The 26,403-nt window shown below is 45.0% G+C and overlaps 1 protein-coding gene across 5 annotated transcripts in view; it reads left to right on the forward strand.

Moving 5' to 3' along the window:
* IFT80 (intraflagellar transport 80) overlaps positions 1 to 26,403 on the forward strand; it is a 264,566-nt gene that overhangs the window by 64,396 nt on the left and 173,767 nt on the right. For all 5 annotated transcript variants that reach the window (XR_003858776.1, XM_029617084.1, XM_029617083.1 and 2 more), the window contains one exon: positions 1,981 to 2,118. Coding sequence is in view for 4 of the 5 variants with exons in the window: in XM_029617084.1 (XP_029472944.1) it covers positions 1,981 to 2,118 (138 nt within the window). In the remaining variant the exon portion in view is untranslated. The remainder of the gene's footprint in view (positions 1 to 1,980; positions 2,119 to 26,403) is intronic.

A 26,403-nucleotide genomic window follows, 5' to 3' on the forward strand; every position in this document is an offset into this window, starting at 1 on the left:
TACCAAAATGATAAGGGGAATGGAACAACTCCACTATGAGGAAAGACTAAAGAGGTTAGGACTTTTCAGCTTGGAGAAGAGACGACTGAGGGGGGATATGATAGAGGTGTTTAAAATCATGAGAGGTCTAGAACGGGTAGATGTGAATCGGTTATTTACTCTTTCGGATAGTAGAAAGACTAGGGGGCACTCCATGAAGTTAGCATGGGGCACATTTAAAACTAATCGGAGAAAGTTCTTTTTTACTCAACGCACAATTAAACTCTGGAATTTGTTGCCAGAGAATGTGGTTCGTGCAGTTAGTATAGCTGTGTTTAAAAAAGGATTGGATAAGTTCTTGGAGGAGAAGTCCATTACCTGCTATTAAGTTCACTTAGAGAATAGCCACTGCCATTAGCAATGGTTACATGGAATTGACTTAGTTTTTGGGTACTTGCCAGGTTCTTATGGCCTGGATTGGCCACTGTTGGAAACAGGATGCTGGGCTTGATGGACCCTTGGTCTGACCCAGTATGGCATTTTCTTATTAACCGTGCGAAGGCTTATTGAGTAAGGGTAGTAATCACCAGGTAGTAGCCTCCAGTCCAGCAAGCCACCCCCATGGCTCATCTCTTCATTCCCATCCTCTAGCTTTATGGATCCACAGTGTTTATCCCATGCCCCTTTGAAATCCTTCACAGTTTTAGTCTACACCACTTCCTCTTGAAATCTTGCTATTATTATTATGAGAGCATGAATCAAACCTTATTGTTGAATTATAGAGTGACCATCATTTAGCACTTCAGGCTTATTTCAAATGAACCCTGTTAGAGTGCTAGGGCTTCATAATCATAATTAACAACAATAAGGTTTGATTCATGCTCTTATAATATTTCAATATTTTGGATATTTTTTCTGACATAAAGAGCAACTCCATTATTGTTCTCTGCTTTTACGGCAGGGGGAAATGGGAAATTAGATACATACAACAACCAACAAGGACATTGGATATTACGGTCTGGGAAAACAAACATAGGGGTAACTTGCTGGTGTGGTGGTTACTACTCGTAACCAACATGCCTGATACTTTGGATGCAACTCCAACATTGCTCTCTGCTTCAACAGCAAGGTAACAGGGAATTGAACTAAAACAGCAACCAACAAGGGCCCTGACTTGATGGTTTGGGAAACTAAGGGGGTGACTTGTGTGGCACAGCAGATGCTACCATAAGCTTATTGGGCAGACTGGATGGACTGTTTTGGTCCTTTTCTGCCATCATTTTCTATGTTTCTATGGTGACAGCTTATCTTGAGTTTTATGTCCTATTCTTTCTATATCTATAAAAGGATTCAGACAAAGTAGAGGCAATCCAGAAGAGAATGGTTCCAAGCCCGTACCATAAGATCCATGAGGAGAGATTTCAGGATTTAAATGTATATATCATAGAGGAATAGACTGCATAGGGAAATGAAGTAGACACATTCAGATACCTTAGAGGTACAAATAATGCACAAAAGACAATCATTTTTCATGGTAAAGAAAGTTATAAAACAAAATTGAAAAAGGTTAGACCCTGGAGAACATAAAAAAAAATATTTCTACAAAGAATGGGCAATGGATTGCAGAAGAGTGCTTAAAGGAGAGGGTAGAGGTAAAACAGTATTGGAAGTCAGGAAAGCATGGCATAAGCAGTGAGGAATAAAGGGGAACTGAACATAAAGTGGAGATCATTGTGATCTGCAGTATTGCATGAAGAAGGGAAATTGGACAAACTAAATGTCTTGATCTCATTATCTGCCATCAGTTTCTGTTTTTAAATAGTGATTTACTGCTTATTTTACAAGTATTGCTGTTAAACATTTGGTTTCAATTTCTGAAAAGGCTGCCAGGTACTCAATTTTTGAAGGGAGGCATTTCTACATAACTTGCCCATTTAAACTGCATTTTGAATATTAAAGGTATATTCTGATTCTGATAAGGCATATTTATTGTAATGTTAGGTGTGGGACAGTTATGGTCGCCTACTCTTCAGTTCGCAGTCTCATGAGTATCCTGTAACTTCAGTTGCATGGGCTCCTGATGGAGAATTGTTTGCTGTGGGGTCTTTTCATACTTTACGTCTCTGTGATAAAACTGGGGTAAGTAACAGCTTTTATAAAAGCCCAATATGCATACATGTATTGATAATGGATTGAAATATTCTAATGGATACACACACTCCTATATGTAATCATGACTTTTTCATGTCATTCCATAGGCTGTATTGGTGTATGTTTTCTTGGCTTCCCAGCCAAACTTCTACATTTTATTATCATTGTTAACACTTTGTGGGTTTTGGATAATCTTCTCTTATTGTTGTCCTTTAGGACAAAAACCATATGTAAAATTCTGATTATTAGAAGGATTATTTGTGTATTGTTGCTTTGCTGCCCCTTTCTGTGCATTCTGTCTTTGATTGATAAGCAATGCCATTTTTGGTAGGGTCCAAGGTAGCTGGGCTATAACCAGAGGAAATCAGCTGTTCTGTCAGTTTAACAAAGAAGCTATAAAAATAATGCTTGTGCATTAACCAAATAAATTATTAGTTTTGATCCATAGATATAATAATATTGTTTGTTATTCATGCCATTTTGTTTTATTGTTCTGTGATTGTTACTTTGCACTGCATGATAAAGCTCAGAACTTGTCAAGCAATTGCATTGCCCAATGTCTTATATAAAATAAGGAGAAATTTAAAAGTAAAAAAGGGGCCAGGCACAATTTTATATCAAGAATTAGCTTTTATACCTGAATATAGGGCAGCCTTGAGTATAACGTAAGCTCTGATTTCAGTGGCTGGAAGAAAGAAATTTAACCGTTGTATTTTTAAATATCTACTAGTATATAAAATTCTTGTTAACAACAAATACAATTTATTTCTTCTGCTTAATGGAGTATCCTTAATATACAATTTTAATAAAGAAGCATGCTCCCTTTTAATTACCTTACACAGCTCTAACATGGATTGTAAATTAGGAGGTCCATATTGAAAACCTGTTCAGCTAGCTGAGTTAGCCTGATAAGCTTATCCTGCTAACTTAGCTGGGATATTCAGCAGTGCGGCCATGCTGCTGAATATACCTGGATAAGTTTACGGTTAGCCAGGTAAGTTTATCATGCTAACTTTAGACCATTTAGCTAATTTAGCCAGGTAAGTCCTAATATTGGCATTTATCTAGCGAAAGTGGTGCTGAATATCAGGGCCTACGGATTTATCATGGAGACATTGAGGGGGGCATTTTTTAGACTCCCCATGGATCTGCAAGCATATTTTCAAAGGGAAAGTTCCTAGGTAGTTTTCTTTTAAATATTCACCTGGCATGCATACCATGGGTGCAATGTACCTGCATTTCAGAAGGCATAAAATACAAGCCAAAAAGTACTTGCAGCGATTTCAAAATGAAATTGCTATGCAAGCTTTTCCTTCCCCTTTTCCGCTGCAGATAAAATAGTTGTGGTGTGAAACAACATATGTACTTTTGCCCACACTGAAGAGGGCAACTTTTAAAAAGTATATGTGTCTCCCCAGAGGACAGACTCACACTGGATAACTTTCCTTATATAAACTTTATTTACAAAAGTGGCTTACCTTCAGCCACATTCACACTCAGAATTTATCTTCAGTGTTCACATCTCAACAGTTATGTTCACTATTCATTTCTCGTCATTTATTATGGGCATTCACATTAATTCTTTATCTTCAGTATTCACCTTCTTAAAGAAGCTGCCTTCTCCTGGAGACCCAGAGCCTGACTGTTCCCAGCTGGGCCCAAACTCTTATTCATGTTCTCCAGTATCTGCCTACCGAGCTTCCTTGTCTCTAGCTTTTAAGGGGACCAGGCTAGATGCCTAGTCCAGTGCTGGTTCGGAAAGTTTTTCAAAGACACTCCAGCTCAGTAAGAAAACTTTGAAAATTGCCCTCCACAATATTAATAATTAAGTACCTTTGCAATGTAAAGCAATAATTCATTCTGATGCACTAAATAAAACAGGATAGGTAGCTATCTTCACTACTACTAAAAGTGAGAATAACAGATTTAGAAACCTTATGAATTCAGTTTCCGTCGGTTCGTGCTTGTCTCCCCGGCTCTGCCGCCCGTTGTGTGTCTAGTTGGACATCTGCTTGGACATCTAGTTTGATGCCAGGGCGCCCAATTGTGCACACACACACACGCACACACTATCTAGCGTCCTGGGGAAGCTTGGTTTGTGCATTTATCAAGGCACAGTGATGAGTGCCCTTTTCAGCACCTAAATTTTAGGCGCACTATTATTAGACGCCTGTTAGGAGCGTAGTGACAGATTGATGGCACCCATAGCAAAGAAGTCTAAGCACTTTGCCCTATGTGTTGCTTGTCATATTTGGGCATCTCAGCTTGTCGTTCTCTCTTACTTGTGTCAGCGCTGCTTGGAGGCTCAGGGAGAATTGCCACCATCTGATTTTACTAAGCACAATTCTTCCCAGCCTGGTGCAGGAATGGAAAAAGAGCTGCCAGAAGGATCACCTGACTTTGGAGCTCCCATAACTGGTTTGTCAGCACGGTAAGGTAGTTCAGTGGGCACAGGACAGGTGCCCCTGGTTTTGGCATGGATCCCCCTCTGCCTTTTCTTGGATATAATTTTTTTCAAGGACTGCAGTTTTTTCTTCAGGTGCAGTCCTCTGTCCTGGCCAATCTTCAGGTCAGGGTCTCAGACTGTGAAATCCCGCATATCTGATGCTGCGGGTAAGCGTCTGGATACGCCTGGAGCCGATCTTACCGATAGGGTCCCAGATGGCATGGATGATGAAGCTGATCCTGACTCCCTGGAGTATAGGGAAATTCCTCCAGGATTGGAGCCGTATAGAACTATGATGTGGTTCTTTCATAGAGTTGTTACCGAATCTGATTTCCCAGAAATTGAAGATTCTGGGAGTACCTGGACCTGAATCCATGTCTGAGCAAAAGAAAGATCCCATTTTGATTTCTTTGCTTAAAACCCTGTTATGGAGGCCATTCAAGAATTAATTGATCTTGAGTGGGGTGCCCTGGAAGCTAATTTCAAAGGGGGATTAGTCTTGGAAGGACTGTACCCCCTGGATCCAGCAGCGGGAGAGCAATTGTGCGTTCCAGAAATGGATGCACTTGTGTGTGCTGTTACCAAGTGGACAACTATTCCTGTAGAAGGGGGAGTGGCCTTGAAGGATGCTCAGGATAGGAGAATTGAGGCCTTACTTAAGCAGTCCTTTGAAGCAGTGGCAATGAATTTGCTGATAGCTTCTTTTTCTTGTTCCCTGGTGGGTTGCTTCTGTCTGCTTCTCTCTCAGGAGGATGATCAATCTGGTGTGAATGCCAGAACAATAATGGAACCAACAGCCACTTTTTTGATAGATGCAGGCTGCGATTTGGTCCGTACTTCAGCCAGAGGGTTGGCTTTGGTAATAACATTCAGGCATCGGTTATGGCTGAGAAATTGGTCGGCAGATACAACCTCCTAGTCTAACCTTACGAAGCTACCCTTTAAAAGCTCGCTCTTGTTAGGGAGCGAGCTGGAGAAAATGGCCAATAAGTGGGGTGAGTCCCAGGTTCCTCGGTTGCCAGAGGATAAGAAACAGACACCACGCTCCTTCAACATTAGAGGTCGTGCTATGGGATCCAAATGTTTTTGACCCTACAGAGAAGCAGCCTTTCAGAGGGTCAACCTTTGGGTAGGTCTCAGTGCTTACAAACTAGATGGGGTGCAGGCTAGGGTAGTGGAGCCCCCCCAAGCCTCCCAATGAAGGAGTGCCAACCCACCCCCAGGAACAGGAGATAGGGGGTCACCTCTCTCTCTTTTATCAGAGGTGTGTCGAAATCACGTCAGACCAGTGGGTTCTGGAGGTGATATGAGATGGCTATGTGCTGGAGTTCGCAGTGTTCCTCGGGACATATTCATGTCTCCCTGCAGCTCTTCGCAGAAGAGATATTTATTATTTTATTTATTTATTTAACTTCTTTTACTATACCGACACTCAAGACCAGGTCTTATCGTACCGGTTTACATTAGAACAAGGGGAAAAAACCAATTAACGTATAAGTGGAAATGAGAAGTTACATTAAAACAGGGAGAGTAAAAACATGGATGTCGGAAGATAGGACAGAATTAAGTAATCAAACAATAAGTTAACAAAAATTCCAAACTATAAATTAACATAAAACAATAAATTAGTAGTACAGAAACATGGATTATAGTCAGCGGAAATATACATGGAAATATATATATATGGAAATATATACAGCTGAAATATACATGGTATGTCAAATGGGAGGAGTGGTGGGGGTGAGGGGAAAGGGTGGGTTGAGGTTGCGGGGGGGAGAAGGGAAAAAGGTAGGGAGGGCGGGGAGGGAGAAGGGTGGGTTGGAGGGTGAGAGAGAGTTGGTTAAAATGGAATCCTTCAACGATAGGCTTGTGTGAACAGCCAGGTTTTAAGTTTTTTTCTGAAGGTTAAATGGCATTGTTCCTGGCGTAAGTCTTGAGGAAGCGAATTCCAATGTAGGGGACCTGCTGTCGAAAATGCTCGCTTGTGGATGGAGTTGTGAACTGATGATTTGTTGGGAGGGGCCATGAGCTTACTTTTGTAGGCAGTTCTTATCGGTCTTGATGATGTATGTAGTTCCAGAGGGAAGGTGAGTTGGAGAGAGGATTGTTGGTAGACCGATTTGTGTGGAGTGGATAGGCAGTGGAGTGTGCTTCAAGACTCCTCAGTCTGTGGGCTGTGGTTCCAGTGCCCACTTCTCAAGAAAATACTGGCCAATATTCCATTTATTTCATTGTGTCCAAGAAGGAGGGCTCTTTTCGTACCATCCTGAAACTCAAGGGGATCAACTGTCATTTGCGTGTGACTCATTTTCGAATGAAAACATTGCGCTCAGTGATAATGGCAGTCCAGTCAGGGGAGTTTCTGATGTCTGGATTTGCCCGAGGCATACCTGCATATTCCCATCTGGCTAGAGCATCAACAGTTCCTGTGTTCCACAGTTTTGGGACACCATTATCGGTTTCGAGTGCTGCCTTTTTGTTTGGCTATCAAGCCCAGAACATTTTGTTGGATTATGGTAGTGGTGACGGTGGAATCGAGAGAGGATGTGATCCTAGTTTACCCATACTTGGATGACTGGCTGATTCGGGAAGAGAGCCTCCAGGTGTTGCACAAGGTGATCTCCTTTTTGCAGGAGCTAGGTTAGATGATGAACCTGGCCAAGAGCACTCCCTGTGAATTTCTATTACCTGCAAAACCGAATGATGTTATAAAGGTGATTGTCCCTCCCGACGCAGCCTGTTGGCGAAACACGGGGTCCGTGTCAGGGGACTCTTTGAACTGTTTCTATAATACAGTGGAGTTGCTGCTTATTGGAATATTTAAACCTATATTAAATGAAAATTACTGGACCATCAAAAACTTTTCTGCACTTGTGTTGTATGTACTTTGATTGCTGAGTGCAGTCCCAGCTCTTACGTTGTGATTCAAGAGCAATCTTTAGCCATCTCAGTCACTAGATTCTCGGTGTTCAGTTCGACATGAAGCAGGGCAGGGTGTTCCTGCCGGAGGGCCACATTCAGAAACTGATGGCACAGGTGCATCTGTTGAAGAACACGATACGTCTGACAATGTGGTCTTATCTGCAAGTTCTCAGTTTGATAGCAGCAACTCTGGAGGAGGTGCCATGGGCGAGGGCACAAATGCTTCCTCTTCAACATTCCCTATTGTCTCTGAGCCTGCGGTCTCGGGACTATTCAATTCGGCTTCACCCACCGATGGAGGCCTGCACTCACCTCTAGTGGTGGTTGCAAGAGGATCATCTAAGAAAGGGGGTTTCCCTAAGATCACCGGACTAGCTAATACTCATGACAGATGCAAGCCTCCAGGGTAGGGGAGCTCACTTCAGGAGTTGACAGTGCAAGGGCGCTGGAGTACAGAAGTCTTTCTGGAGCGTCGATCAGCTGGAAGCCCTTGCCGTCCAATTGGCATGCTTGCAGTTCGGCGACCAATTACAGCGTCGAATGGTCCCGATAATGTTGGACAGTGCGATGACGGAGGCTTACATCAATCGGCAGGGAGGAACCAATAACCAACAAGTGTCACAGGAAATATCCCAACTTATGGAATGGGTGGAAATGCATCTTCAGCAGATCTCAACTTTGCACATTGCAGGAAAAGTCAATGTAAGAGCAGAGTTTCTCAGCAGACAGAGCTTGAATCCAGGAGAATGGGAATTGTCAACGATGCGTTTCAGCTAATAGTGGATCGTAGGGGCCCTCCGTTTCTAGATCTGCTGACAACTTCTCACAGTGTGAAGGTTCCTCAATTCTTCAGTCGCAGGAAAGATCCAAAGTTCTTGGGCATCGATGCCCTCATACAGGAGTAGCCGGAAGGCAAACTGCTGTATGCTTTTCCTCGTGGCCCATGTTCAGAATGGTTTGGAAGATCGGGTCACAGTGGGATGGTGCATCTGGTGCACCAGATTGGCCCAGGAGACCATGGTATGCAGATCTGTGAAGGCTCCTGCTGGACTCTTCCCTCCAGTTTTTGGCACATAGGGATCTGTTACGGCAGGGACCTGTTCTTCAAGAAGATCCGACTCTGTTTTGTCTTACAATATGGCCCTTGAGAGAGCTTGGTTGCTAAAGCGTGGATATTCTACTGCAGTGATTGCCACCTTGCTGCGAGCGAGAAAGTTCTCCACTTCCTTAGCCTATGTGTGGGTTTGGCGAGTGTTTGAGGTTTGGTGTGAGAATCAAGGATCGAGGAGTTCTTCCTTGTTTGGTTAAGATCTCACTCATTTTATAATTTTTGTAGGATGGATTGAGTAAAGGATTGGCCCTTAATTCATTAAAGGCACAGGTGGTGGCTCTTGCCTGTTTCCGAGGTCAGGTGAATGGTGAAATCTTGTCGGCTCATCCAGATGTGACCTGTTTCTTGAAAGGAGTGAAGCATCTTTGTCCTCCCTTTTGGTTACTAGTGCCCTTGTGGTCTTAGTCTAGTTTTGGATTTTTTAGCGGGCTCTACATTTCAACCAATGCATAACCTTTCCTTGAGGTGATCGACCTTGAAAATGGTGGTGTGGCAATTTGTTCGTTGCGTAGGGTATCTGAACTGCAGGCCTAGTCTTGTTGGGAGCCATTTCTATGAGTGACTCTGGGGGTGATACAGCTGCAAACTGTTCCTTCCTTTTTGCCAAAAGTGGTCTTGGATTTTCACTTGAATCATTCCATTTCCTTGCCTTCTCTGGACAGGGAAGGAATGTGGAGGAATATCGCCTGTTACAACCCTTGGATATCTTGAGGTATTTTGAGGTTTCTAAACCTCTCAGGAGGACGGATCGCTTGTCTTTTCTTCACAGTGGAAGTAAACAGGGTGAACCGGTATTGCATGCTTCTATAGCCCTCTGGATTAAGGAGGTGATCACAGCCGCCTATGTGGATGCTGAGCAGCTGTTGCCTAGCCAGGTTAAGGTTCATTCCACTAAGGTTCAGGCATCGTCATGGGTGGAGATTAGATTGCTGTCTCCCATCGACATTTGAAGAGCTGAGACATGGTCCTCCTTACATACTTTTTCCAAGCATTATCACTTGTTTGTGCAGGCCCGCAAGGGTGTAGCCTTCGCCCATGTGGTTTTGACTAGACCACAGGCAACCTCCCACCCTGTTCAGGAGTAGCTTTGGTACATCCCATTAGTTTTGGATTCACCTGTCTGAACAGTAAGAAAGTAGAAATTACTACTTAACTGAGAATTTCCTTTTCTTTAGTATCCACCTTCCCACCCTTGGCTGCCAAAGGTTATGCTATGTTCCTCCTGCGTGGCCGCATGTTCCAGGGAGTACTGGTACATGTCAATCCATCCCTTGACTAGTTTTATTACACTCTTTGTTTGAGCTCAGTGTTTTCCTGTTGACTGAATGCTGAAATGGTTAACTGTTCAAGTTTTGTTAGTTTGTCCATAGTTGGCTTTTGCAGAGAATACTGACAAACTGATATCACTGCAGGGGTATATATATTGTGATTTCAGCTTTGCTCCGTCTCTGTCTACTGGTAGGAGTGCATATCATTTTGGATTCACCTGTATGTACTAAAGAAAAGGAAATTATCGAATAAGTAGTAATTTCTCCATACTTTATGCAATATTGGTGTGCCTGGACCCTTTTTATTCCTCAGTTAAGCCAATGTTGTCTGGAACCCTGGTGCAGAATTTCTCCAGTTGCACATTTTTGTTTTTATTTTCATGCATGTATATTTAGCAGTGCACTTGCTTTCAGACTCTTCTTTGAAGCAGAAATATAAACAATATGGTTATTCCAGCATAATTACAGGACCCTGCTAGACATTTTGTGTTAACATGCAAGTTTGATGATCTTTTCACATTCTTTGGGTGGTATGAAGCAGAGGGCCAGTCTCATCCTTGTTTCTTTAGTGCAGAGCAAACAGCTGTTGGATTTGTGCATTTACTATTTGAAATTTACTGAGAGTAGATACAAAAATTTGTATTTTTAAAACATAATGTTGTTCTGGTTGTGTAATTGTTTTTAAGACATAACAGCAGTTTTATATAGCGCAAAATGTTTTTTCACAGTTACGAAGGTCAGAATTTCTGAACATTTCACTACCAGCTTTCATTTCAGGTAGAAATAGATGTTATGCATTATAGTCAAGTACAGCTGGAAAGAAAGACTCATTGATCCACTATGCAGTTTATGAAGTCATGAGAGCACTTAGGAGTTCAGAGAAGGCTGCATTTTCCAAATATTTCTCATCTCTTGTTTTTCAGTCAGCCACAGAGCAGCATAGTTTGTTTGCACAAACAAGTGCATGCAGAATAAAAACAGAAATATCCTAATGTGTAGCCAGATGGACTCAAGACCAATGGGGTTATATGCTCCCCTGCTAGCAGATGGAGTCAGAGTCAGGTTTCAAAGCTGACATCACCTTAGATCAGTGATGGCTAACCTATGACACGCGTGTCAGAGGTGACACGCCGAGCCGTTTTGGCTGACACGCGCAGCGTTTCGAGGACTATCAGGATTTTTTTTTTTTTTTTTTATCGGCTGTGCCGAGCCTTTTTTTTTTCAGCTGCGCCGAGCCTTTAAATGTGTTTTTTAGTTTCCCCCTACCCTCCACCAATGCCCCCGGGCGCAGGGAGGCTCATGCGTCGCAGCGATGAGGCTCAAGACAACGCGCTGATGCTCCTCCTTCCTGCCTGTGCGGCCCCGGAAGTAAACGTTGCCGGAGCCGCGTGGGCAGGAAGGAGGAAGCAAATCAGCGCGTGCAGAAGAGGAGGAGCCGCCGCGGGTCACTGCGAATCCCAAGTCGCAGCGGCCCAAGAAGAGGAAGAGGCCCGGTAGCAGGGCTGCCGCGGCCCGAGAAGATCAGGGCCGCTGCAGAGCCCATCCTGCGGCGACCCGCGAAGAGGAGGCCCAGAGGTGAGAGAGAGGCTGAGGGCCCGTAGAGTGCGTGTATGAGGTGAGTTGAGAGAGGACCTGAATGTTTGCAGAGACAGCATGTGAGAGCCTGTGTGTGTGTGTGTGTGTGTGTGTGTGTGTGAGTGAGAGAGAGAGCATGTGCCAGTGAGAGCCTGTGTATATGAATGATTGTATGAGAGAGCATGTGCCAGTGAGAGCCTGTGTGTATGAATGATTGTATGAGAGAGAGCATGTGCCAGTGAGAGCCTGTGTGTATGAATGATTGTATGAGAGAGCATGTGCCAGTGAGAGCCTGTGTGTATGAATGATTGTATGAGAGAGAGCATGTGCCAGTGAGAGCCTGTGTATATGAATGATTGTATGAGAGAGAGCATGTGCCAGTGAGAGCCTGTGTATATGAATGATTGTATGAGAGAGCATGTGCCAGTGAGAGCCTGTGTGTATGAATGATTGTATGAGAGAGAGCATGTGCCAGTGAGAGCCTGTGTATATGAATGATTGTATGAGAGAGCATGTGCCAGTGAGAGCCTGTGTGTATGAATGATTGTATGAGAGAGAGCATGTGCCAGTGAGAGCCTGTGTATATGAATGATTGTATGAGAGAGAGCATGTGCCAGTGAGAGCCTGTGTGTGTGAGAAAGAGAAATGCATGTGAGAATGAGAACCTGACTGTGTGTTTGAGGGAAGAAGATGGAGAAAAAAGAAACAGAAAAAAAGACAATATAAAAGGAATTGGCAAAAAAATAAGAAAGGGAAGGTGAAAAAAAAGCCTGTGACCAACCAATTAGAAAACTAAGATCAGACAGCAAAGGCAAAAAAAAAAAATGTACTTTTTAGTGATTGGCACATGTACTCTTTGGGAATGTGCAAGAATAGCACTTTCTCAACGGATCTCACAATGTACGAGATCAGCATGGAGAAAGTGGAAGCCCACGGGGCCTGCACAGAGGAGGCAGCAGAATGGACTTCAGTGTCAGTAGCAGCAATCGGCACCTCCGCAATAGCCACGCGGCATCAGTGACAGTGGCAGCAGAGGAATGAAGAGAGGTTCTGAGGTTGCTGGCAAAAGAAAGAGAGGGGGGGTCTACCTTTAGTGTGTGAATGTGTATGAATGGGACTCTGCCTGGGGGTGTATGTGTGTGAATGCATGGGTGCCTGCCTGGGGGTCTGTGTGTGTGAGAATGAATGTGTGCATGCCTGGGAGATGGGGAGGGAGTGTTGTGAACATGAATGGGAGCCAATAAAAGAAACCGACTGACAGATGAAGTTTGTAACGCTTGCTTGGACTTGAAGTGTACGAAATACCAACCTTCAATTGAAGATTTAGCCAATGAAATTCAGCAACAAAAAAGTCACTAAGCAGGTAAGGTAAAGAATTATTTGTTTTTGCTTTATTAATAAATACAGTATATATATTAAAATTATAACTTTGTTGATTAGAGCTACAAATATCACAAAATTATGGATTTTTCTAGAAGTGACACACCACCCGAGTTATGCTCGGTTTTTTTATGAATTTTGACACACTGAGCTCAAAAGGTTGGCCATCACTGCCTTAGATACACCCCTGCAGTGACCTCAGCCCTTCATTATCTGTCCATCTCCTAGCAGATGTGGACATGCTTTCCCTATCGGGATTGCTGTACTCTTTAGAAGAAGAAACTTTACCTTTAAATTGGAGAAAGACTGAGCCCCACTCTCCTGCAATGATACCTAAAGGTCCCTCCCACAGTTGGGAATTCCTAAGGCGATTTCTGAGATCCCTCAGAGGTTTGCCTTGGTCCAGTAGCCGGTTCCCAGCATGGACTTCACTGCTGAAGCAGCTGAAAAGGCAGCGGGTTCAGGAAGCCGAGCACAGCAGTGACTGCCAAAGCTCTCTCCCCCATCTCTGTACTCAGCCGGTAAGTGCTGGGCCCAGGTAAGTTTAAAAAAAAAAGAAAAGGTTCTCCCATTCAGAGATGTTGGAGGGGTTTCGGTAAGGCTTCCTCTGGTCTCCTTGCTCAGCGCACAGTACCAACATCGTTCCAGATCCGGTACTGTAAAGAGAAGTGGGCATCCGAGTGGGTTGAGTGGAGCCCCTCCCCCCAGTGGACTAGGCCCCGCTTCAGGCTTAATCAGCTAGGCGGTGTCGGCGCCATTTTGCGCACGGTTTTGTGCGCCTTGCTTTGCCCTCCGTATAGCAACAGTGCATGCTGGCTCTGCACATGTGCTGTGCACAAAAGTGCACACATGACTTCACACACAGTCTACGCACACAACTACTTAAGCGCAGAATTCCCGGGCTGTGCGTGCGCCTCTCCACGGTTTGCTTAGGTGCCCGAAATCTGTGTGAATGAAAGTCTTCAAGCGCAAGCCAGCTGAATTTGCAACTGCCATCTCTAATGGCTCCGGCAGCAAAGAAACATAAGTACCATTCTGTCTGCGCTGCTTGTCATATTAGGGCTGCTCAGTCTGACCTGGATTCTTACTTATGTCAGCACTGTGAGAAGGCCCATGCAGAGTTGATCTCCCCAGACTTTACCAAGCCTAGTTCTTCCCATTCTGAGGATTGGTCAGCCACAACCTTAACCGGAAGCACCCCGGATCTGAATAATCCCGGGGCTGGGTCTTCTTAGGAGAGGGAAATTCAGCAGCATCTAATCCAGTTCTTCCTGGGCTAGGTATGGACTCGATGACCTTCTCTTGGGTGGAATTTTTCCAAGGCCTTCAAGCCTTCGTACAGATGCACTCTGCTTCACTTGCCCCTGTCTGGACGGAACCACAGCCGGTAAGGTTTCCCTCTCTTTGCCCTATCTGTAGTCCTCGAGACATGCCTTGCCTCACCAAGGGTGTTCCTGACAGGGACTCAGACAGCATGGATGAACAAGGGGATCCAGATTCCTTGGAAGATGGAGAAATCCCTCCAGGTTTAGAACCATATCGGACCATGTTACGTTTTTTCCATAGAGACAAATTGCCGGCCCTGGTTTCCCAGATTCTGAAGGCACTGGGAGTTCTGGGCAGACTCCATGACGGAACCTAAGACCTGGTGCCTCTATGGAAAGCCTTTTGCTATTTTCCGGTCCTAAAAGCCATCCATGAGTTGATTGACCTGGACTGGGATGCTCCCGAAGCGAGTTTTAAAGGTGGTCGAGCGTTAGAAGATCTATACTCACTGGATCCGGCAGCGAAAGAACACCTGTGCTTCCCTAAAGTGGATGCGCTGGTCTGCACTTTCAAAGCGAACTATCCCAGTGGAGGGAAGAGCAGCCATAAAGGATGCACATGATAGGTGAATGGAGTCCATCCTTAAGCAAGCCTTTGACACGACAGCAGTGACCTTACAGATTGTTTCCTGCTGTGCCCTGGCGGCTCGCTCATGCCTGCTCCTCTCTAGAGGTGGATGACTCAGGGGCATATTCCAGATAAGCTATGGAGCTTGCCACTGCCTTTCTAGCTGATGCGGGCTCTGACCTAGTCCGTACCTCAGCCAGAGGAGTGGCCTCAGTGATAGCGGCCAGAAGACAGCTATGGCTGCGAAATTGGTCAGCAGACACAACCTCTAAGGCAACCTCCAAAGATGCCTTTTAAGAGATCACTCCTCTTCAGAAGCTAATTGGAAAAGCTGGCCACTAAGTGGGGTGAATCTCCAGTGCCCCAGCTACCGAAAGATAAGAGAAGGCAGTCACAGCGCCCCTCACCTATGAGGGGTGCCCAGTGCTTTCGGTCCTAAAGAAACTCGGCATTTCAGAGGCCTTGGTCCTCTGAGAAATTTCAGTCCTTTCGGAGCAGACAGCCCAAGAGAGGGGCAGATTCAGATTCGGCCTGAACTCCCCAATGAAGTTTTGCCGACCCATCCGCGGAACGAGGAGATAGGGGGTTGATTTATCCCTCTTCTACCAGCAGTGGGTTGAGATCATGTCTGACAAATGAGTACTGGATGTCATACGAGAAGAATACGCACTGGAGTTTCACAGCACTCCTCGGGACATGTACATGATGTCTCCTCGCCACTCTCATCACAAGAAGCAGTCAGTGGAGTCTACCTTGATAAGGCTCCTCAAATTCAGGGCTATAAATCCAGTACCTGCGCCCCAGGAAAACACAGGGCATATTCCATCTATTTCATCATAACGAAGAATGAGGGTTCCTTTCGCCTCATCCTGGACCTCAAGACTGTCAACAGACACCTACGGGTAATTCATTTTCGCATGGAAACTCTGCACTCCATGATAATGGCCGTGCAACCGGGAGAGTTCCTAACCTCCCTGGACCTCTCCGAGGCCTACCTTCATATTCTAATGCAGCAAGATTAGTATTTCCTATGCTTTGCGGTACTGGGCTGCCATTATCAGTTCCAGGCACTGCCCTTCAGCCTGGCTACTGCCCCCAGAAAATTTTCCAAGATTATGGTGGTTGTAGCAGCAGCACTGAGGAAAGAGGGAACCTTGTGCACCCACAATTGGATGACTGGTTGATCCAGGCAGTCATGGGAAGAGAGTCTCCTGGTGACCAGCAGGGGTGATGTCCCTGCTTCTGGAGCTTGGTTGGATCGTATATATGGACAAAAGCATCCTCAAGCCCTCTCAGTCCTTGGAATATCTGGGAGTCTGGTTCGACACCAAGCAGGGCAAGGTCTTTCTCCTGCCTTCTCAGATAAGGTAGTTAATATCCCAAGTGCGTCAGTTGACGAACACAATACCCCCCAAGGTGTGGAGATATCTTCAGGTCCTTGGTTTGATGGTGTCTACCCTGGAGGTAGTACTGTGGGCTAGGGCACACATGCGGCCACTTCAGTGCTCCCTGCTGTCATATTGGAACCCGCTGTATCAAGACTACTCGATTTGCCTCCACTTACTGATGAAGTATGTTCTTGGCTCCAGTGGTGGCTTCAGTAAGCTCACCTGGGCAAGGGTGTAAACCTGTCCCCACTGAACTGGATGGTCCTCATGACAGACGTGAACCTCTGGGGTTGGGGAGCTCACTGTCAGCAACTGATGGCCCAGGGACTTTGGACCAAGGAAGAAGCGCTCTGGAGCATAAACCACCTGGAAGCACGGGCGGTCAGATTGGCTTGTGTACAGTTCAGCCACGTACTCCAGGATCAAGCAATCCGTGTGATGTTGGACAATGCAACAATGGTAGCCTACATCAACCTCCAGGGAGGAAATGAGCCAAAAAGTGTCTCTGGAGATAGATCTCCTTAGGGAATGAGAGGAATTGAATCTACAGATGATCTTGGCCTCCCACATCGCTGGAAAAGACAACGTCAGAGCAGACTTTTTAAGCAGGGAGAGTCTAGATCCAGGAGAATGGACGTTGTTGGCCAGAGCCTTTCAGCTGCCTGTAGATCGCTGGGGCCTCCCGTCTATTGACTTGCTGGCCGCATCTGAGAATGCGAAGGTTTCCCGATTCTTCAGTCACAGAAGAGATCAGTGGTCCCCAGGGATCGATACCCTTGTGCAGACCTGGCCAGAAAAGGTCTTACTATATGCCTTCCCTGCATGGCCCCTGCTGGGCAGGGACATTTGCAGGCTCGAGCACAACACAAGATTAGTCCTTCTAGTGGCTCTGGATTGGCCCAGGCGCCTGTGGTATGCAGACATGCGGAGACTTCTGGTGGAGACCCCTCTGTGCCTCCCACCACACAGGGATCTGCTCCAGCAAGGTCTGGTCCTTCATGAGGATCCAAAACTATTTTGTCTTATGGTTTGGCCCTTGAGAGGGCTCACCTCATGAAGCGTGGATATTCGGCAGCAGTAATTACCATCTTGTTTCGCATGTGGAAGTTCTCGATGTCTTTAGCGTATATGCAGGTCTGGAAAGTATTTTAGGCCTGGCGCAAGGAATGCGATGTTGTCCCTCGGACAGCCAAAATCCCTCTGGTTCTGGAATTTTTATAGGACAGCTTGAAGAAAGGGTTGTCCCTTAACTCCTTGAAGGTCCAGGTAGCGGCTCTCTCCTGTTTCAGAGGCGAGGTGAACAGAACGCGCCTGTTGGCGCATCCGGACATGGCCCATTTTCTAAAAGGGGTAAAGCACCTCTGGTCACCCTTACGATAGCTTGTTTCCTTGTGGAATCTTAATCTAGTATTGGAATTTTTGGCAGGGTCTTCCTTTTGGCCACAGTGCTGTCTGTCCTTACGCCTGTTAACCCTGAAAACGGTGTTCCTGGTGGCACTATGCTCGGCTCATCACATCTCTGAACTGCAGCATTGTCATGTCAAAATCCATTCCTCTGGATGACCCCAGGAGCATTACAACTTTGTACTGTTCCATCCTTCTTGCCCAAGGTAGTCTGAGTTTCATGTGAATCAGTCAATTTTATTGCCGTCCCTAGATAGGCACAAGGACACGGAAGAATACTGCATCCTCTGCCATTTAAACGTCAGAAGGTTTTTGGTGCGGTATCTGGAGCTTTTAGAACCGCTGCGCAAGACGGACTGCTTGTTTGTTCTTCATGGTGGAAGGAGACAGGGTGAACCAGCTTCACGGACTAACATAGCTCGCTGGATCAAGGAAGTGGTCACAGGAGCTTATGTAGAGACAGGAAAGCCATTACCCTTTCAGGTTAAAGCTCATTCCACTAGAGCTCAGACAGTCTCCTGGGCAGAAAGCTAAGCTGCTGTCTCCTGTCGACATCTGCTGAGTGGCAACTTGGTCCTTCTTACATACCTTCTCCAGGTTCTATCGCCTGTACATTTAGGCCCGAGAGGATGCAGCTTTTGCAAGGGAGGTGCTAACCGCGGGCAGCCTTCTGCCCTGATCAGGAATAGCTTTTGTACATCCCATTGGTCCTGAGTCCATCTGGCTATACGCTAGGAAATGGAGAAATTACTTACCTGATAATTTTGTTTTCCTTAGTGTAGACAGATGAACTCAGTATCCCGTCCATGGCTACCCAAGAACGGTGCCAAGGAATCGTCCGTGAAGTGAATATCGATTCCAAGAGGTTATGGGGAAGCCGTCGCTCAATCCCTAGATGAAGGCATATAAAATTTTGCTGGGATTCAGCATTTGTTTGGTCGAGTACAGTTACGGTTATCCGTTTTAATCAAATTTTACTTAAGTTGTAATCAAGTTTTTTCAATAGTATATCCACAATTGCTTTTGAAGAGAATACTGAAGGGCTGAGTTCACTGCAGGGGTGTTCTAAGGTGACGTCAGCTTTGAAATCTGACTCAGTCTCCATCTGCTAACAGGGGAGTATGTAACCCATTGGTCCTGAGTCCATCTGTCTACACTAAGGAAAACGAAATTATCAGGTAAGTAATTTCTCCAATATTCAGAACTTGAAAAAAAGGTTTTCAGCAAAACCAAGCAAAGGGTCAGATTTCATAAGCTCGTACCACCTCTTTTTCTTGTGTTTCAGAGGAGACATTAATTGCAGTGAGAATATTAATTCCTTTTTTTGAAGTATCATCAACATATGAAAGTTCTGATGATTGGCAAGAAAGTGTGTGTGATGGTTGGGCAGAGAGGGACATTCTGTAATCTCCCAGTGGTATGCAGTAGACTAAAGAAAATTATTAATATTTTCTCCAAAATGAGAAACGGCTAACTTTCAAGTGAACAAGAATCATTGGCTCAGGCTTGGGGAGTATGTTAGTGAAAAATACTTGGTAGTATCTTTTCTCTTATTCCATAAATTTGCCTTTGTGCTCATGGTGGATTTTGATATTCTAGTTAGCATAACCCTTTTGCTTTCACTTTTCCGGTTGATCTTAATTCTGTGACTTGAATCCTGCAGAAAATGTATTTAGCCTTCTTTTTATAGCCTGCTCTGTGCAGAATTACGATTTTACTGCCGTGCTATGGTGCTTTGTCTGGTTCTCTGCTGCAGTTTCCTGATTTGTCTGAGGTTCAGCCCTTTTCCCTAGAGACTCTCCTTATGGTCTTTCCCTTTTATCAGCAATTTTCCTGCTTGCTTTTTCTGTTCCATACTGCTGTTGAGGTTCCTGATCAGCCTTTGTTTTCTTGTCTGAAATTTAACTGAATTTTCTTCTACAAAATCCCTTCAAGTACCAGCAAGTCATTTGCAGAGTAGATTGTAGCTATAAACTTTCTTATGCTCTGTAACAGACTTCGTGCTTACAAACACTTTGGGCTCCCTCTGCTGATACAGAGCCATCACTCAAAACAAGACTGGAAGAACTGTTTAAAAGTAGATCTGATGATTTTAAAATAGCCATGCCTTCTGCTCATGATATATTTCAAATTGCCATGAGTAGGGGAAAGAGCCTTTAGCACAACATGGGAGAAGATCCACTGGATTTTTTTCTGTAAAATAGTCATGTTATGATTATGGAAACAAATGTGGTTTCTATTAAAATTAAACTTGTAACCAAGAAAATAACCAACAACTCTGTAGTGTCTCTCATCCTTCTCCCACTAAACGGGAGTCAAATCAGAAGCATTAAATTGGTGATCCAGGGCTTGCCAAAAGGAATAGGGAGAATGTGGGTCAGATGACTATTTTCCCACATTCTAATGAATTTAATGTGAACAGAGTTCTTTTTTCTTTAAAACTGGAATTTTTTTTTTAGAAACTAAGTATCAACAATTCTTTCCTGTTATTGTTCTGGAGAGGCTTGGGAATTTCTCTGGACCTCTCATCAGCATATCATCAGCAAACAAATGGGCAGGCTGAAGGAATCAACCAAATCCTCAAAGGATTCCTAAGAGCCTATGTCAATGAATGGCAGGATAATTGGGCAGAATTCTGCCTTAGTAATCATGTCTGAGACTTCACGGGATCTTACCCTTTCCAGATCATATATAGCTGACACTTGCCAGTTCCATTTCCCATATTTGGGACAGTCCTGTGTCCCGCAGCTTACGTAATGGGCCGTGACCTTGAGAAATTGTGGTAGAAAACACTCCAACTTCTTTCATTTGTAGCTGAAAAGTTCAAGAAGCAAGCAGATAAAAACTTTAGCTGAAACTCAGAGATTTAGTATGGATAAATACTCGCAATCTTTGACTGAAGAATCCAGCCACAAAGTTTTCACCACACTTAGCCCATTCCCAGTCTGTCATCAGATTGGACCAGTGGCAAGTCAATTGAAACTGCCACCTATCCTCAGATTCCACAGGGGCGGATTTTCAGAGCCCTGCTCGCGTAAATCCGCCCAAAACCGGGCGGATTTACGCGAGCAGGGCCCTGCGCGCCGGTGAGCCTATTTTACATAGGCTCACCGGCGTGCGCAGAACCCCGGGACTCGCGTAAGTCCCGGGGTTTTCGGAGTGGGCGTGTCGGGAGGCGTGTCGGGGGGTGGGGCCGGAGCGCGCGGCGTTGTGGGGGCGTGTCGGCAGCATTTTGGGGGCGGGTACGGGGGCGTGGCCACGCCCTCCGTTCCCGCCCCCAGGTCGCGGCCCGGCGCGCAGGAGGCCCGCTGGCGCGCGGGGAAATCCCCCGACAAAGGTAGGATGGGGGTTTAGACAGGGCCGGGCGGGTGGGTTAGGTAGGGGAAGGGAGGGGAAGGTGAGGGGAGGGCAAAGGAAAGTTCCCTTCTAGGCCGCTCCGATTTCGGAGCGGCCTAGGAGGGAACGGGGGTAGGCTGCGCGGCTCGGCGCGCGCAGGCTATACGAAATCGATAGCCTTGCGCGCGCCGATCCAGGATTTTAGCCGATACGCGCGACTACGCGCGTATCTGCTAAAATCCAGCGTACTTTTGTTTGCGCCTGGAGCGCAAACAAAAGTAGGCTGTTCGTGCTCGTCTGAAAATCTACCCCACAGTGTTTTCCATGTGTCTCTTCTCAAAGTGTTATTTTTGTCTCGGCCATCACGATCCCCTCCTAAACCAACTGAAGTAACCTCAGAAGAGGTTTTGGAGTAAGAAGTTCAATCTGAGTGAATCTGAAATAAACTCTACTACCTCATCTTGTGGAAAGGGTTTGGTGCCGAGAAGAACGCCTATCACCTCTTTCCCTTCAAGCCTTTGGGAGCAGGCTTAGAAAGGGGGAGATACTGTGACACTTGGCTTATGGCAGGAATTCCAATACGTCCAGCCTACTCGGCCTGCTGGCACTTTCCCCTTAGGTGCACATCAGCCTATGAAGGCCCACTAAGGAGAACTCCAGCAGAATTGCGCCCTGATGCGGTCACACAACTGGGTATTTAAACCCCAGCCGCATTACAGCAACATGTCCTCCTCCTCCTGCAGTGTGTGTTGCTTCATTGTCTGTTTGCCTTGCATCCCTGTCATTGCCCTTTCTTGCTTCATCTGTTCCTGCCATGTCTTGGTCCTGTCCATCTATGCTTGACTTCTGGTATTGACCCCAGGCTTTAGACCCTGACTATTCTTCTGGATTGCCACCTGCCGTAACCTCTGCTTAGACCTAAACTCTGATTAACCTCTGCTTGCCCCAACCTTGCCCTGGACCTATACTCTGCCTTTCTTGACCTCTGCCTGGAACTCGACACCGCTTGCTTGCTGCCTGTCCTGATTTCAGCTAATTCCTAAACTTCACTTGACCACTCATTGCAGGACCCTCACCTAAGTTCTGCTGGCCCCTGGAATCCAGAGCTCAACCTGCAGGGATCGGATCTGGCATAGGTGAAGCCCTAGACCCAGTCCTTGTGAGATCATATCTGCCAGCTGTTGATGTGGGCCTAACAGGTTCACCTAATAGGCTGCGTCAACCATGCCACAGCCCAAGGACTCACATCCATAACACACAAGAGAAAGATGGTGTAGTGTTAGCAACTTAGGCAGCAAAGGAATTATGGAACAGTGTTAGCAGTTTAGGTTGTGAGGAAGGAAAATGAGTACTTACATAGAAACATAGAAATGACGGCAGAAAAAGACCAATCGGCCCATCCAGTCTGCCCAGCAAGCTCCCACACTTATTTTCCCATACGTATCTGTTTCACCGACCACCAAGTTCAGGACCCTTGTTGGTAACTGTTTGATTCAAATTTCCTGTCAACCCTGCCATTGAAACAGAGAATAATGTTGGAGTTGCACCAAAGATGAGCATAAGGCTTAATAGTTAAGGGTAGTAACCAACTCATCAAGCAAGTTACCCCGATGCTTGATTACCCAGACTGCACAGATCAAGGCCTTGTTGGATGTTGTCTGAATGTAAATCCTCTTTTCCACATTTCCCCCTGCTGTTGAAACAGAGAGCAACGCTGTATATGCATTCAAAGTGATAAATCAGGCTTAATTGCTTTAGGGTAGTAACCGCCGCAGTAAGCAAGCTACCACCATGCTTATTTGTTTTCCCAGACTGTGTAGTTCAGTCCTTGTTGGTTGTTGTCTGAATGCAAATCCTCTTTTCCACATTTCCCCTTCCGTTTAAGCAGAGAGCAATGTTGGAGATGCATTAACCATGTGAAGGCTTATTGAGTAAGGGTAATAATCACCAGGTAGTAGCATCCATTCCAGCAAGCCACCCCCATGGCTCTTCTCTTCATTCCCATCCTCTATTCTTTATGGATCCACAGTGTTTATCCCATGCACCTTTGAAATCCTTCACAGTTTAGTCTTCACCACTTCCTCTGGAAGGGCATTTCAAGCATCCACCACCCTCTCCGTGAACAAATACTTCCTGACATTGGTTCTGAGTCTTCCTCCCTGGAGTTTCAAATCATGACCCCTAGTTCTACTGATTTTTTTCCAAAGGAAAAGGTTTGTTGTTGACCATGGATCATTAAAACCTTTCAAGTATCTGAAAGTCTATCATATCACCCCTGCTCCTCCTCTCCGCCAGGGTATACATATTTAGGTTTTTCAATCTCTCCAAAATCTTCTACAGAATCTCTCCAAAATCTTCTACTGATGGCATAGACCACATGGCAGAGATAAGCAGTGTCATTGGAATAGGCTGCCAGGGATACACAGAGCAGTGTCAGTGGCATAGGCCATGGGGGAAAGCTGGAACAGTGTCAACAGTGTAGGCTGCAGGGGAGAGACAAGTAATGTTAGCGGGATAGGCCATGGAGGATAAATGTAGCAGTGCTGGCAGGGAGAAATGAGCAGTGTCAGTGGCATAGGCCATGGGGGATAGTCTGAGCCATGTTGGTAGCATAGGCCGCAGGGAAGAGATAAGCAATCTCACTAGCATAAACGGTGGAGGAGAAATGATTAGTCTCAGAGGTACAGGCTATGGGGAGAAAAAGCAGTCTTTGGAGCAGAGGCCGCTGAGGAGAGAAAAACAGCCTTGGTGGCGCAGGCCATGAAGGAGTGGGAGCAGTCTCAGCATCATAGACCACAAGGGAGAAGGAACCATGACACACTCCTCTAGAAAAAGAAGCGGTGTTACCAGCAATTATATATATATATTTTTTTATTTTTTTTTTTTAATTTATTTTTTTTTTTTTACAATACAAATAGCCGTTTTATGTAAGATTATAAGTCATATGGGAGTGCAATTATTTATCAGAGTAATTTGAGAGATGCATATTTTTTTCAAAAATGTAAACTGCTGTCTGGCTGGAATTTACTATTATGTATCAAAATAAATGATATAATTTAATTATTTCAATAACTAATTATTTGAATAAACATGGTGCCTTATTTAAACAAAAATGTGCTTTACAATCATATGGCTTAAAAAGGTGAAAGCAGGAACCTATGTAGTCAGTCTCATGGAAGTATTTTTAGGATAAACTGTATTGCAGTTCCTGAAGAGCTGAGAAAAGAATGTGTAACTCAGTGGTAAACAAATAATTTCTTCTACAATCTTTACACATTTTGGTGACTACAGCTTAACTTTACCGCTTTATGGAAGCATCATTCCTCAATGGGTAGTGTGCTGGAGGAGATGCACACCAGTTATTTGTAGGGGTAGGGCTGGAAGGGATAGGGTGGGCAGTTGCTAAGGAGGAATATCAGATTGTGTGGCAAGAGATTAACTGAGTGTTTGGGTGGCCTTCTTTGGTACTACTGATTTGATGGCTAACATTAAAGTAAGTGTCCTTAAATGTGAAGAGCTTAATTCACCAAGGAAGAGGCAGTTTTTGATTAATGTATCCTACTGTGGTGCATCGATTTTTATATATATATATATTTATTTATTTATTTATTTATTTATTTTATTATTATTATTATTTTAACAAGATACCCATCTGAGGAAGCAAGATGAGCATTCTCAGATATATATATTTTGCATTGAATCTAATTTGTGTTGAATGTGTTGGAATGTAGAAAGGATAAAGAAGGGAAATATCTACCTTTCAGATTGAAGCTGGGGATTAATGTAGTTTAGTGAATATTTATTCTCCAAATAGCGACCAAAGGAGGGGGGGGGGGGTTTGTGTCAAATTGGGAGAGCATTTTTGTGATATGTTGGAAGGGTATGTGATTCTGGGGGGTGTTTTAATCTTACACTTAACCTTCATTTAGACTTTTCTAAAGGGACTGGTGTGGCCTCCACAATTCACATAAATAAACTGAGGATTTTTGTTTTCTCTTGGGGTCTTTATGATGTGTGGCAGCTAAATAATCCCTCTTGCTGAGATTACACTTTCTTTTCTAGGGTTCATAATACCTACTCTACATTAGATTATTTTTTAGTGAGTAAATCTTGAGTGACAGGTTGTAAATCTGTTGATATGGGATCTATTACGTGGTTGGATCATGCATCCATTTGTTTGTGTGATCTCTCTGTTGCAAAAAGAGTCAGGGAAACAATATTGGACATTGAATGACTCTTTATTAAATGATGAGAAGGTCAGTCAGGAGGTAAGAAAAAATATTAGAGAATCTTTATTTTAATGACCCGGATGGCAGATAGTATGGGACTGCCTTAAGGTGGTCATACAAGGAAAAGAAAAGGAAAGAGGATAGTTAGTGGATTCTGTTAGAGACTTGGAATAAATTCACAAATGATCAAGGAGTCCTAAAATACTTAAGAATTAGAAGAGAAAATTGATAAATGCATTATTGATTGAAGATCTTCAATATAGGTTTGATATTACATGACAAACATTTTAAATGGAGAAATAAGCAGGCGCAGAATCAAATTTTAAAAATCAGATGAAACAGGAAAGTTTTTGAAAACTTCCTAATCAGACATAGGTTTGTGTACTTTTATCAGGATCTGTATGCTGCTGATACTTCAGTTCAGATGGGAGTGATAGATCAGTATTTGACCAGATCAACCTACCTTGTACTCTACTAGACTAGCCGTTAGGCCCGTTCAAACGGGCGAGACTCCATCGCTCAGACCGGCACGTCGGACAGAGCCGCTCTCTTCTCCACAACTTCTTACCCTTCCCACTTATTCACTCATATCCTCTTCCATCCCCTCTCATCTTCCCTTTCCTTCCCCTCCTCTCGCACCTCATCCACAACCCCTTCCCTCTCCCTCAGCCCTCCTCCACTCCCTCTTTTTCTCTTCTACAGGGCCGGCTGTATCCTGCTGAACCTGTGAGATGCAGAGAGCGAGGGGCTGCCTCTCTCCGTACTTCCCTCCCTGTGTACTGTGGCTTCTCACTGCTGTCCCTCTAGCCGTAATGCCCATTAAAACGGGCGAGATTTGCTGTGCTCCAGCCGTCCCAACTCTTTCCCCCCTTCCCCAGCGGCGGAGGGACGGGCTCAGGCTGTTGTTGGTCCACCTCCTCCCCCACCCCCCAGCACCACGAAGGGCTGGAGGCGGCGGCGGTGGTGGTGGCAGGAGCTGCAGTGGCGGCCAAGGGGGATCTGGTGAGGCGGCGTCAACTCAACACGTTGGTGAGAGATCTGTCTTCCATGCATGCGCGGCCCCTCGGTGAGAGCCACAGAGCAGCTCTCTACTGCGCATTTGCGGCACGTTGGTCCCAGCTCCCTTAAAGGTATTATATTGCTGCTAAATTGGATGAGGAAATTTCGAGATCTGAAATCCTTAAAGTTATATCCTCTCTCAAAGTTAACAAGTCCACAAGACTTGATGGCTTCACAACAAATTCTATTAAAAAAATGTATTCATTTTACCTCTTTTGAAACTTTTCAATTCCCTTTTAAAAGATCTGATGTTGCCACAGTC

This window comes from Rhinatrema bivittatum, chromosome 9 (assembly GCF_901001135.1).
Source record: "Rhinatrema bivittatum chromosome 9, aRhiBiv1.1, whole genome shotgun sequence".
Classification (NCBI taxonomy): Eukaryota; Metazoa; Chordata; class Amphibia; order Gymnophiona; family Rhinatrematidae; genus Rhinatrema; species Rhinatrema bivittatum.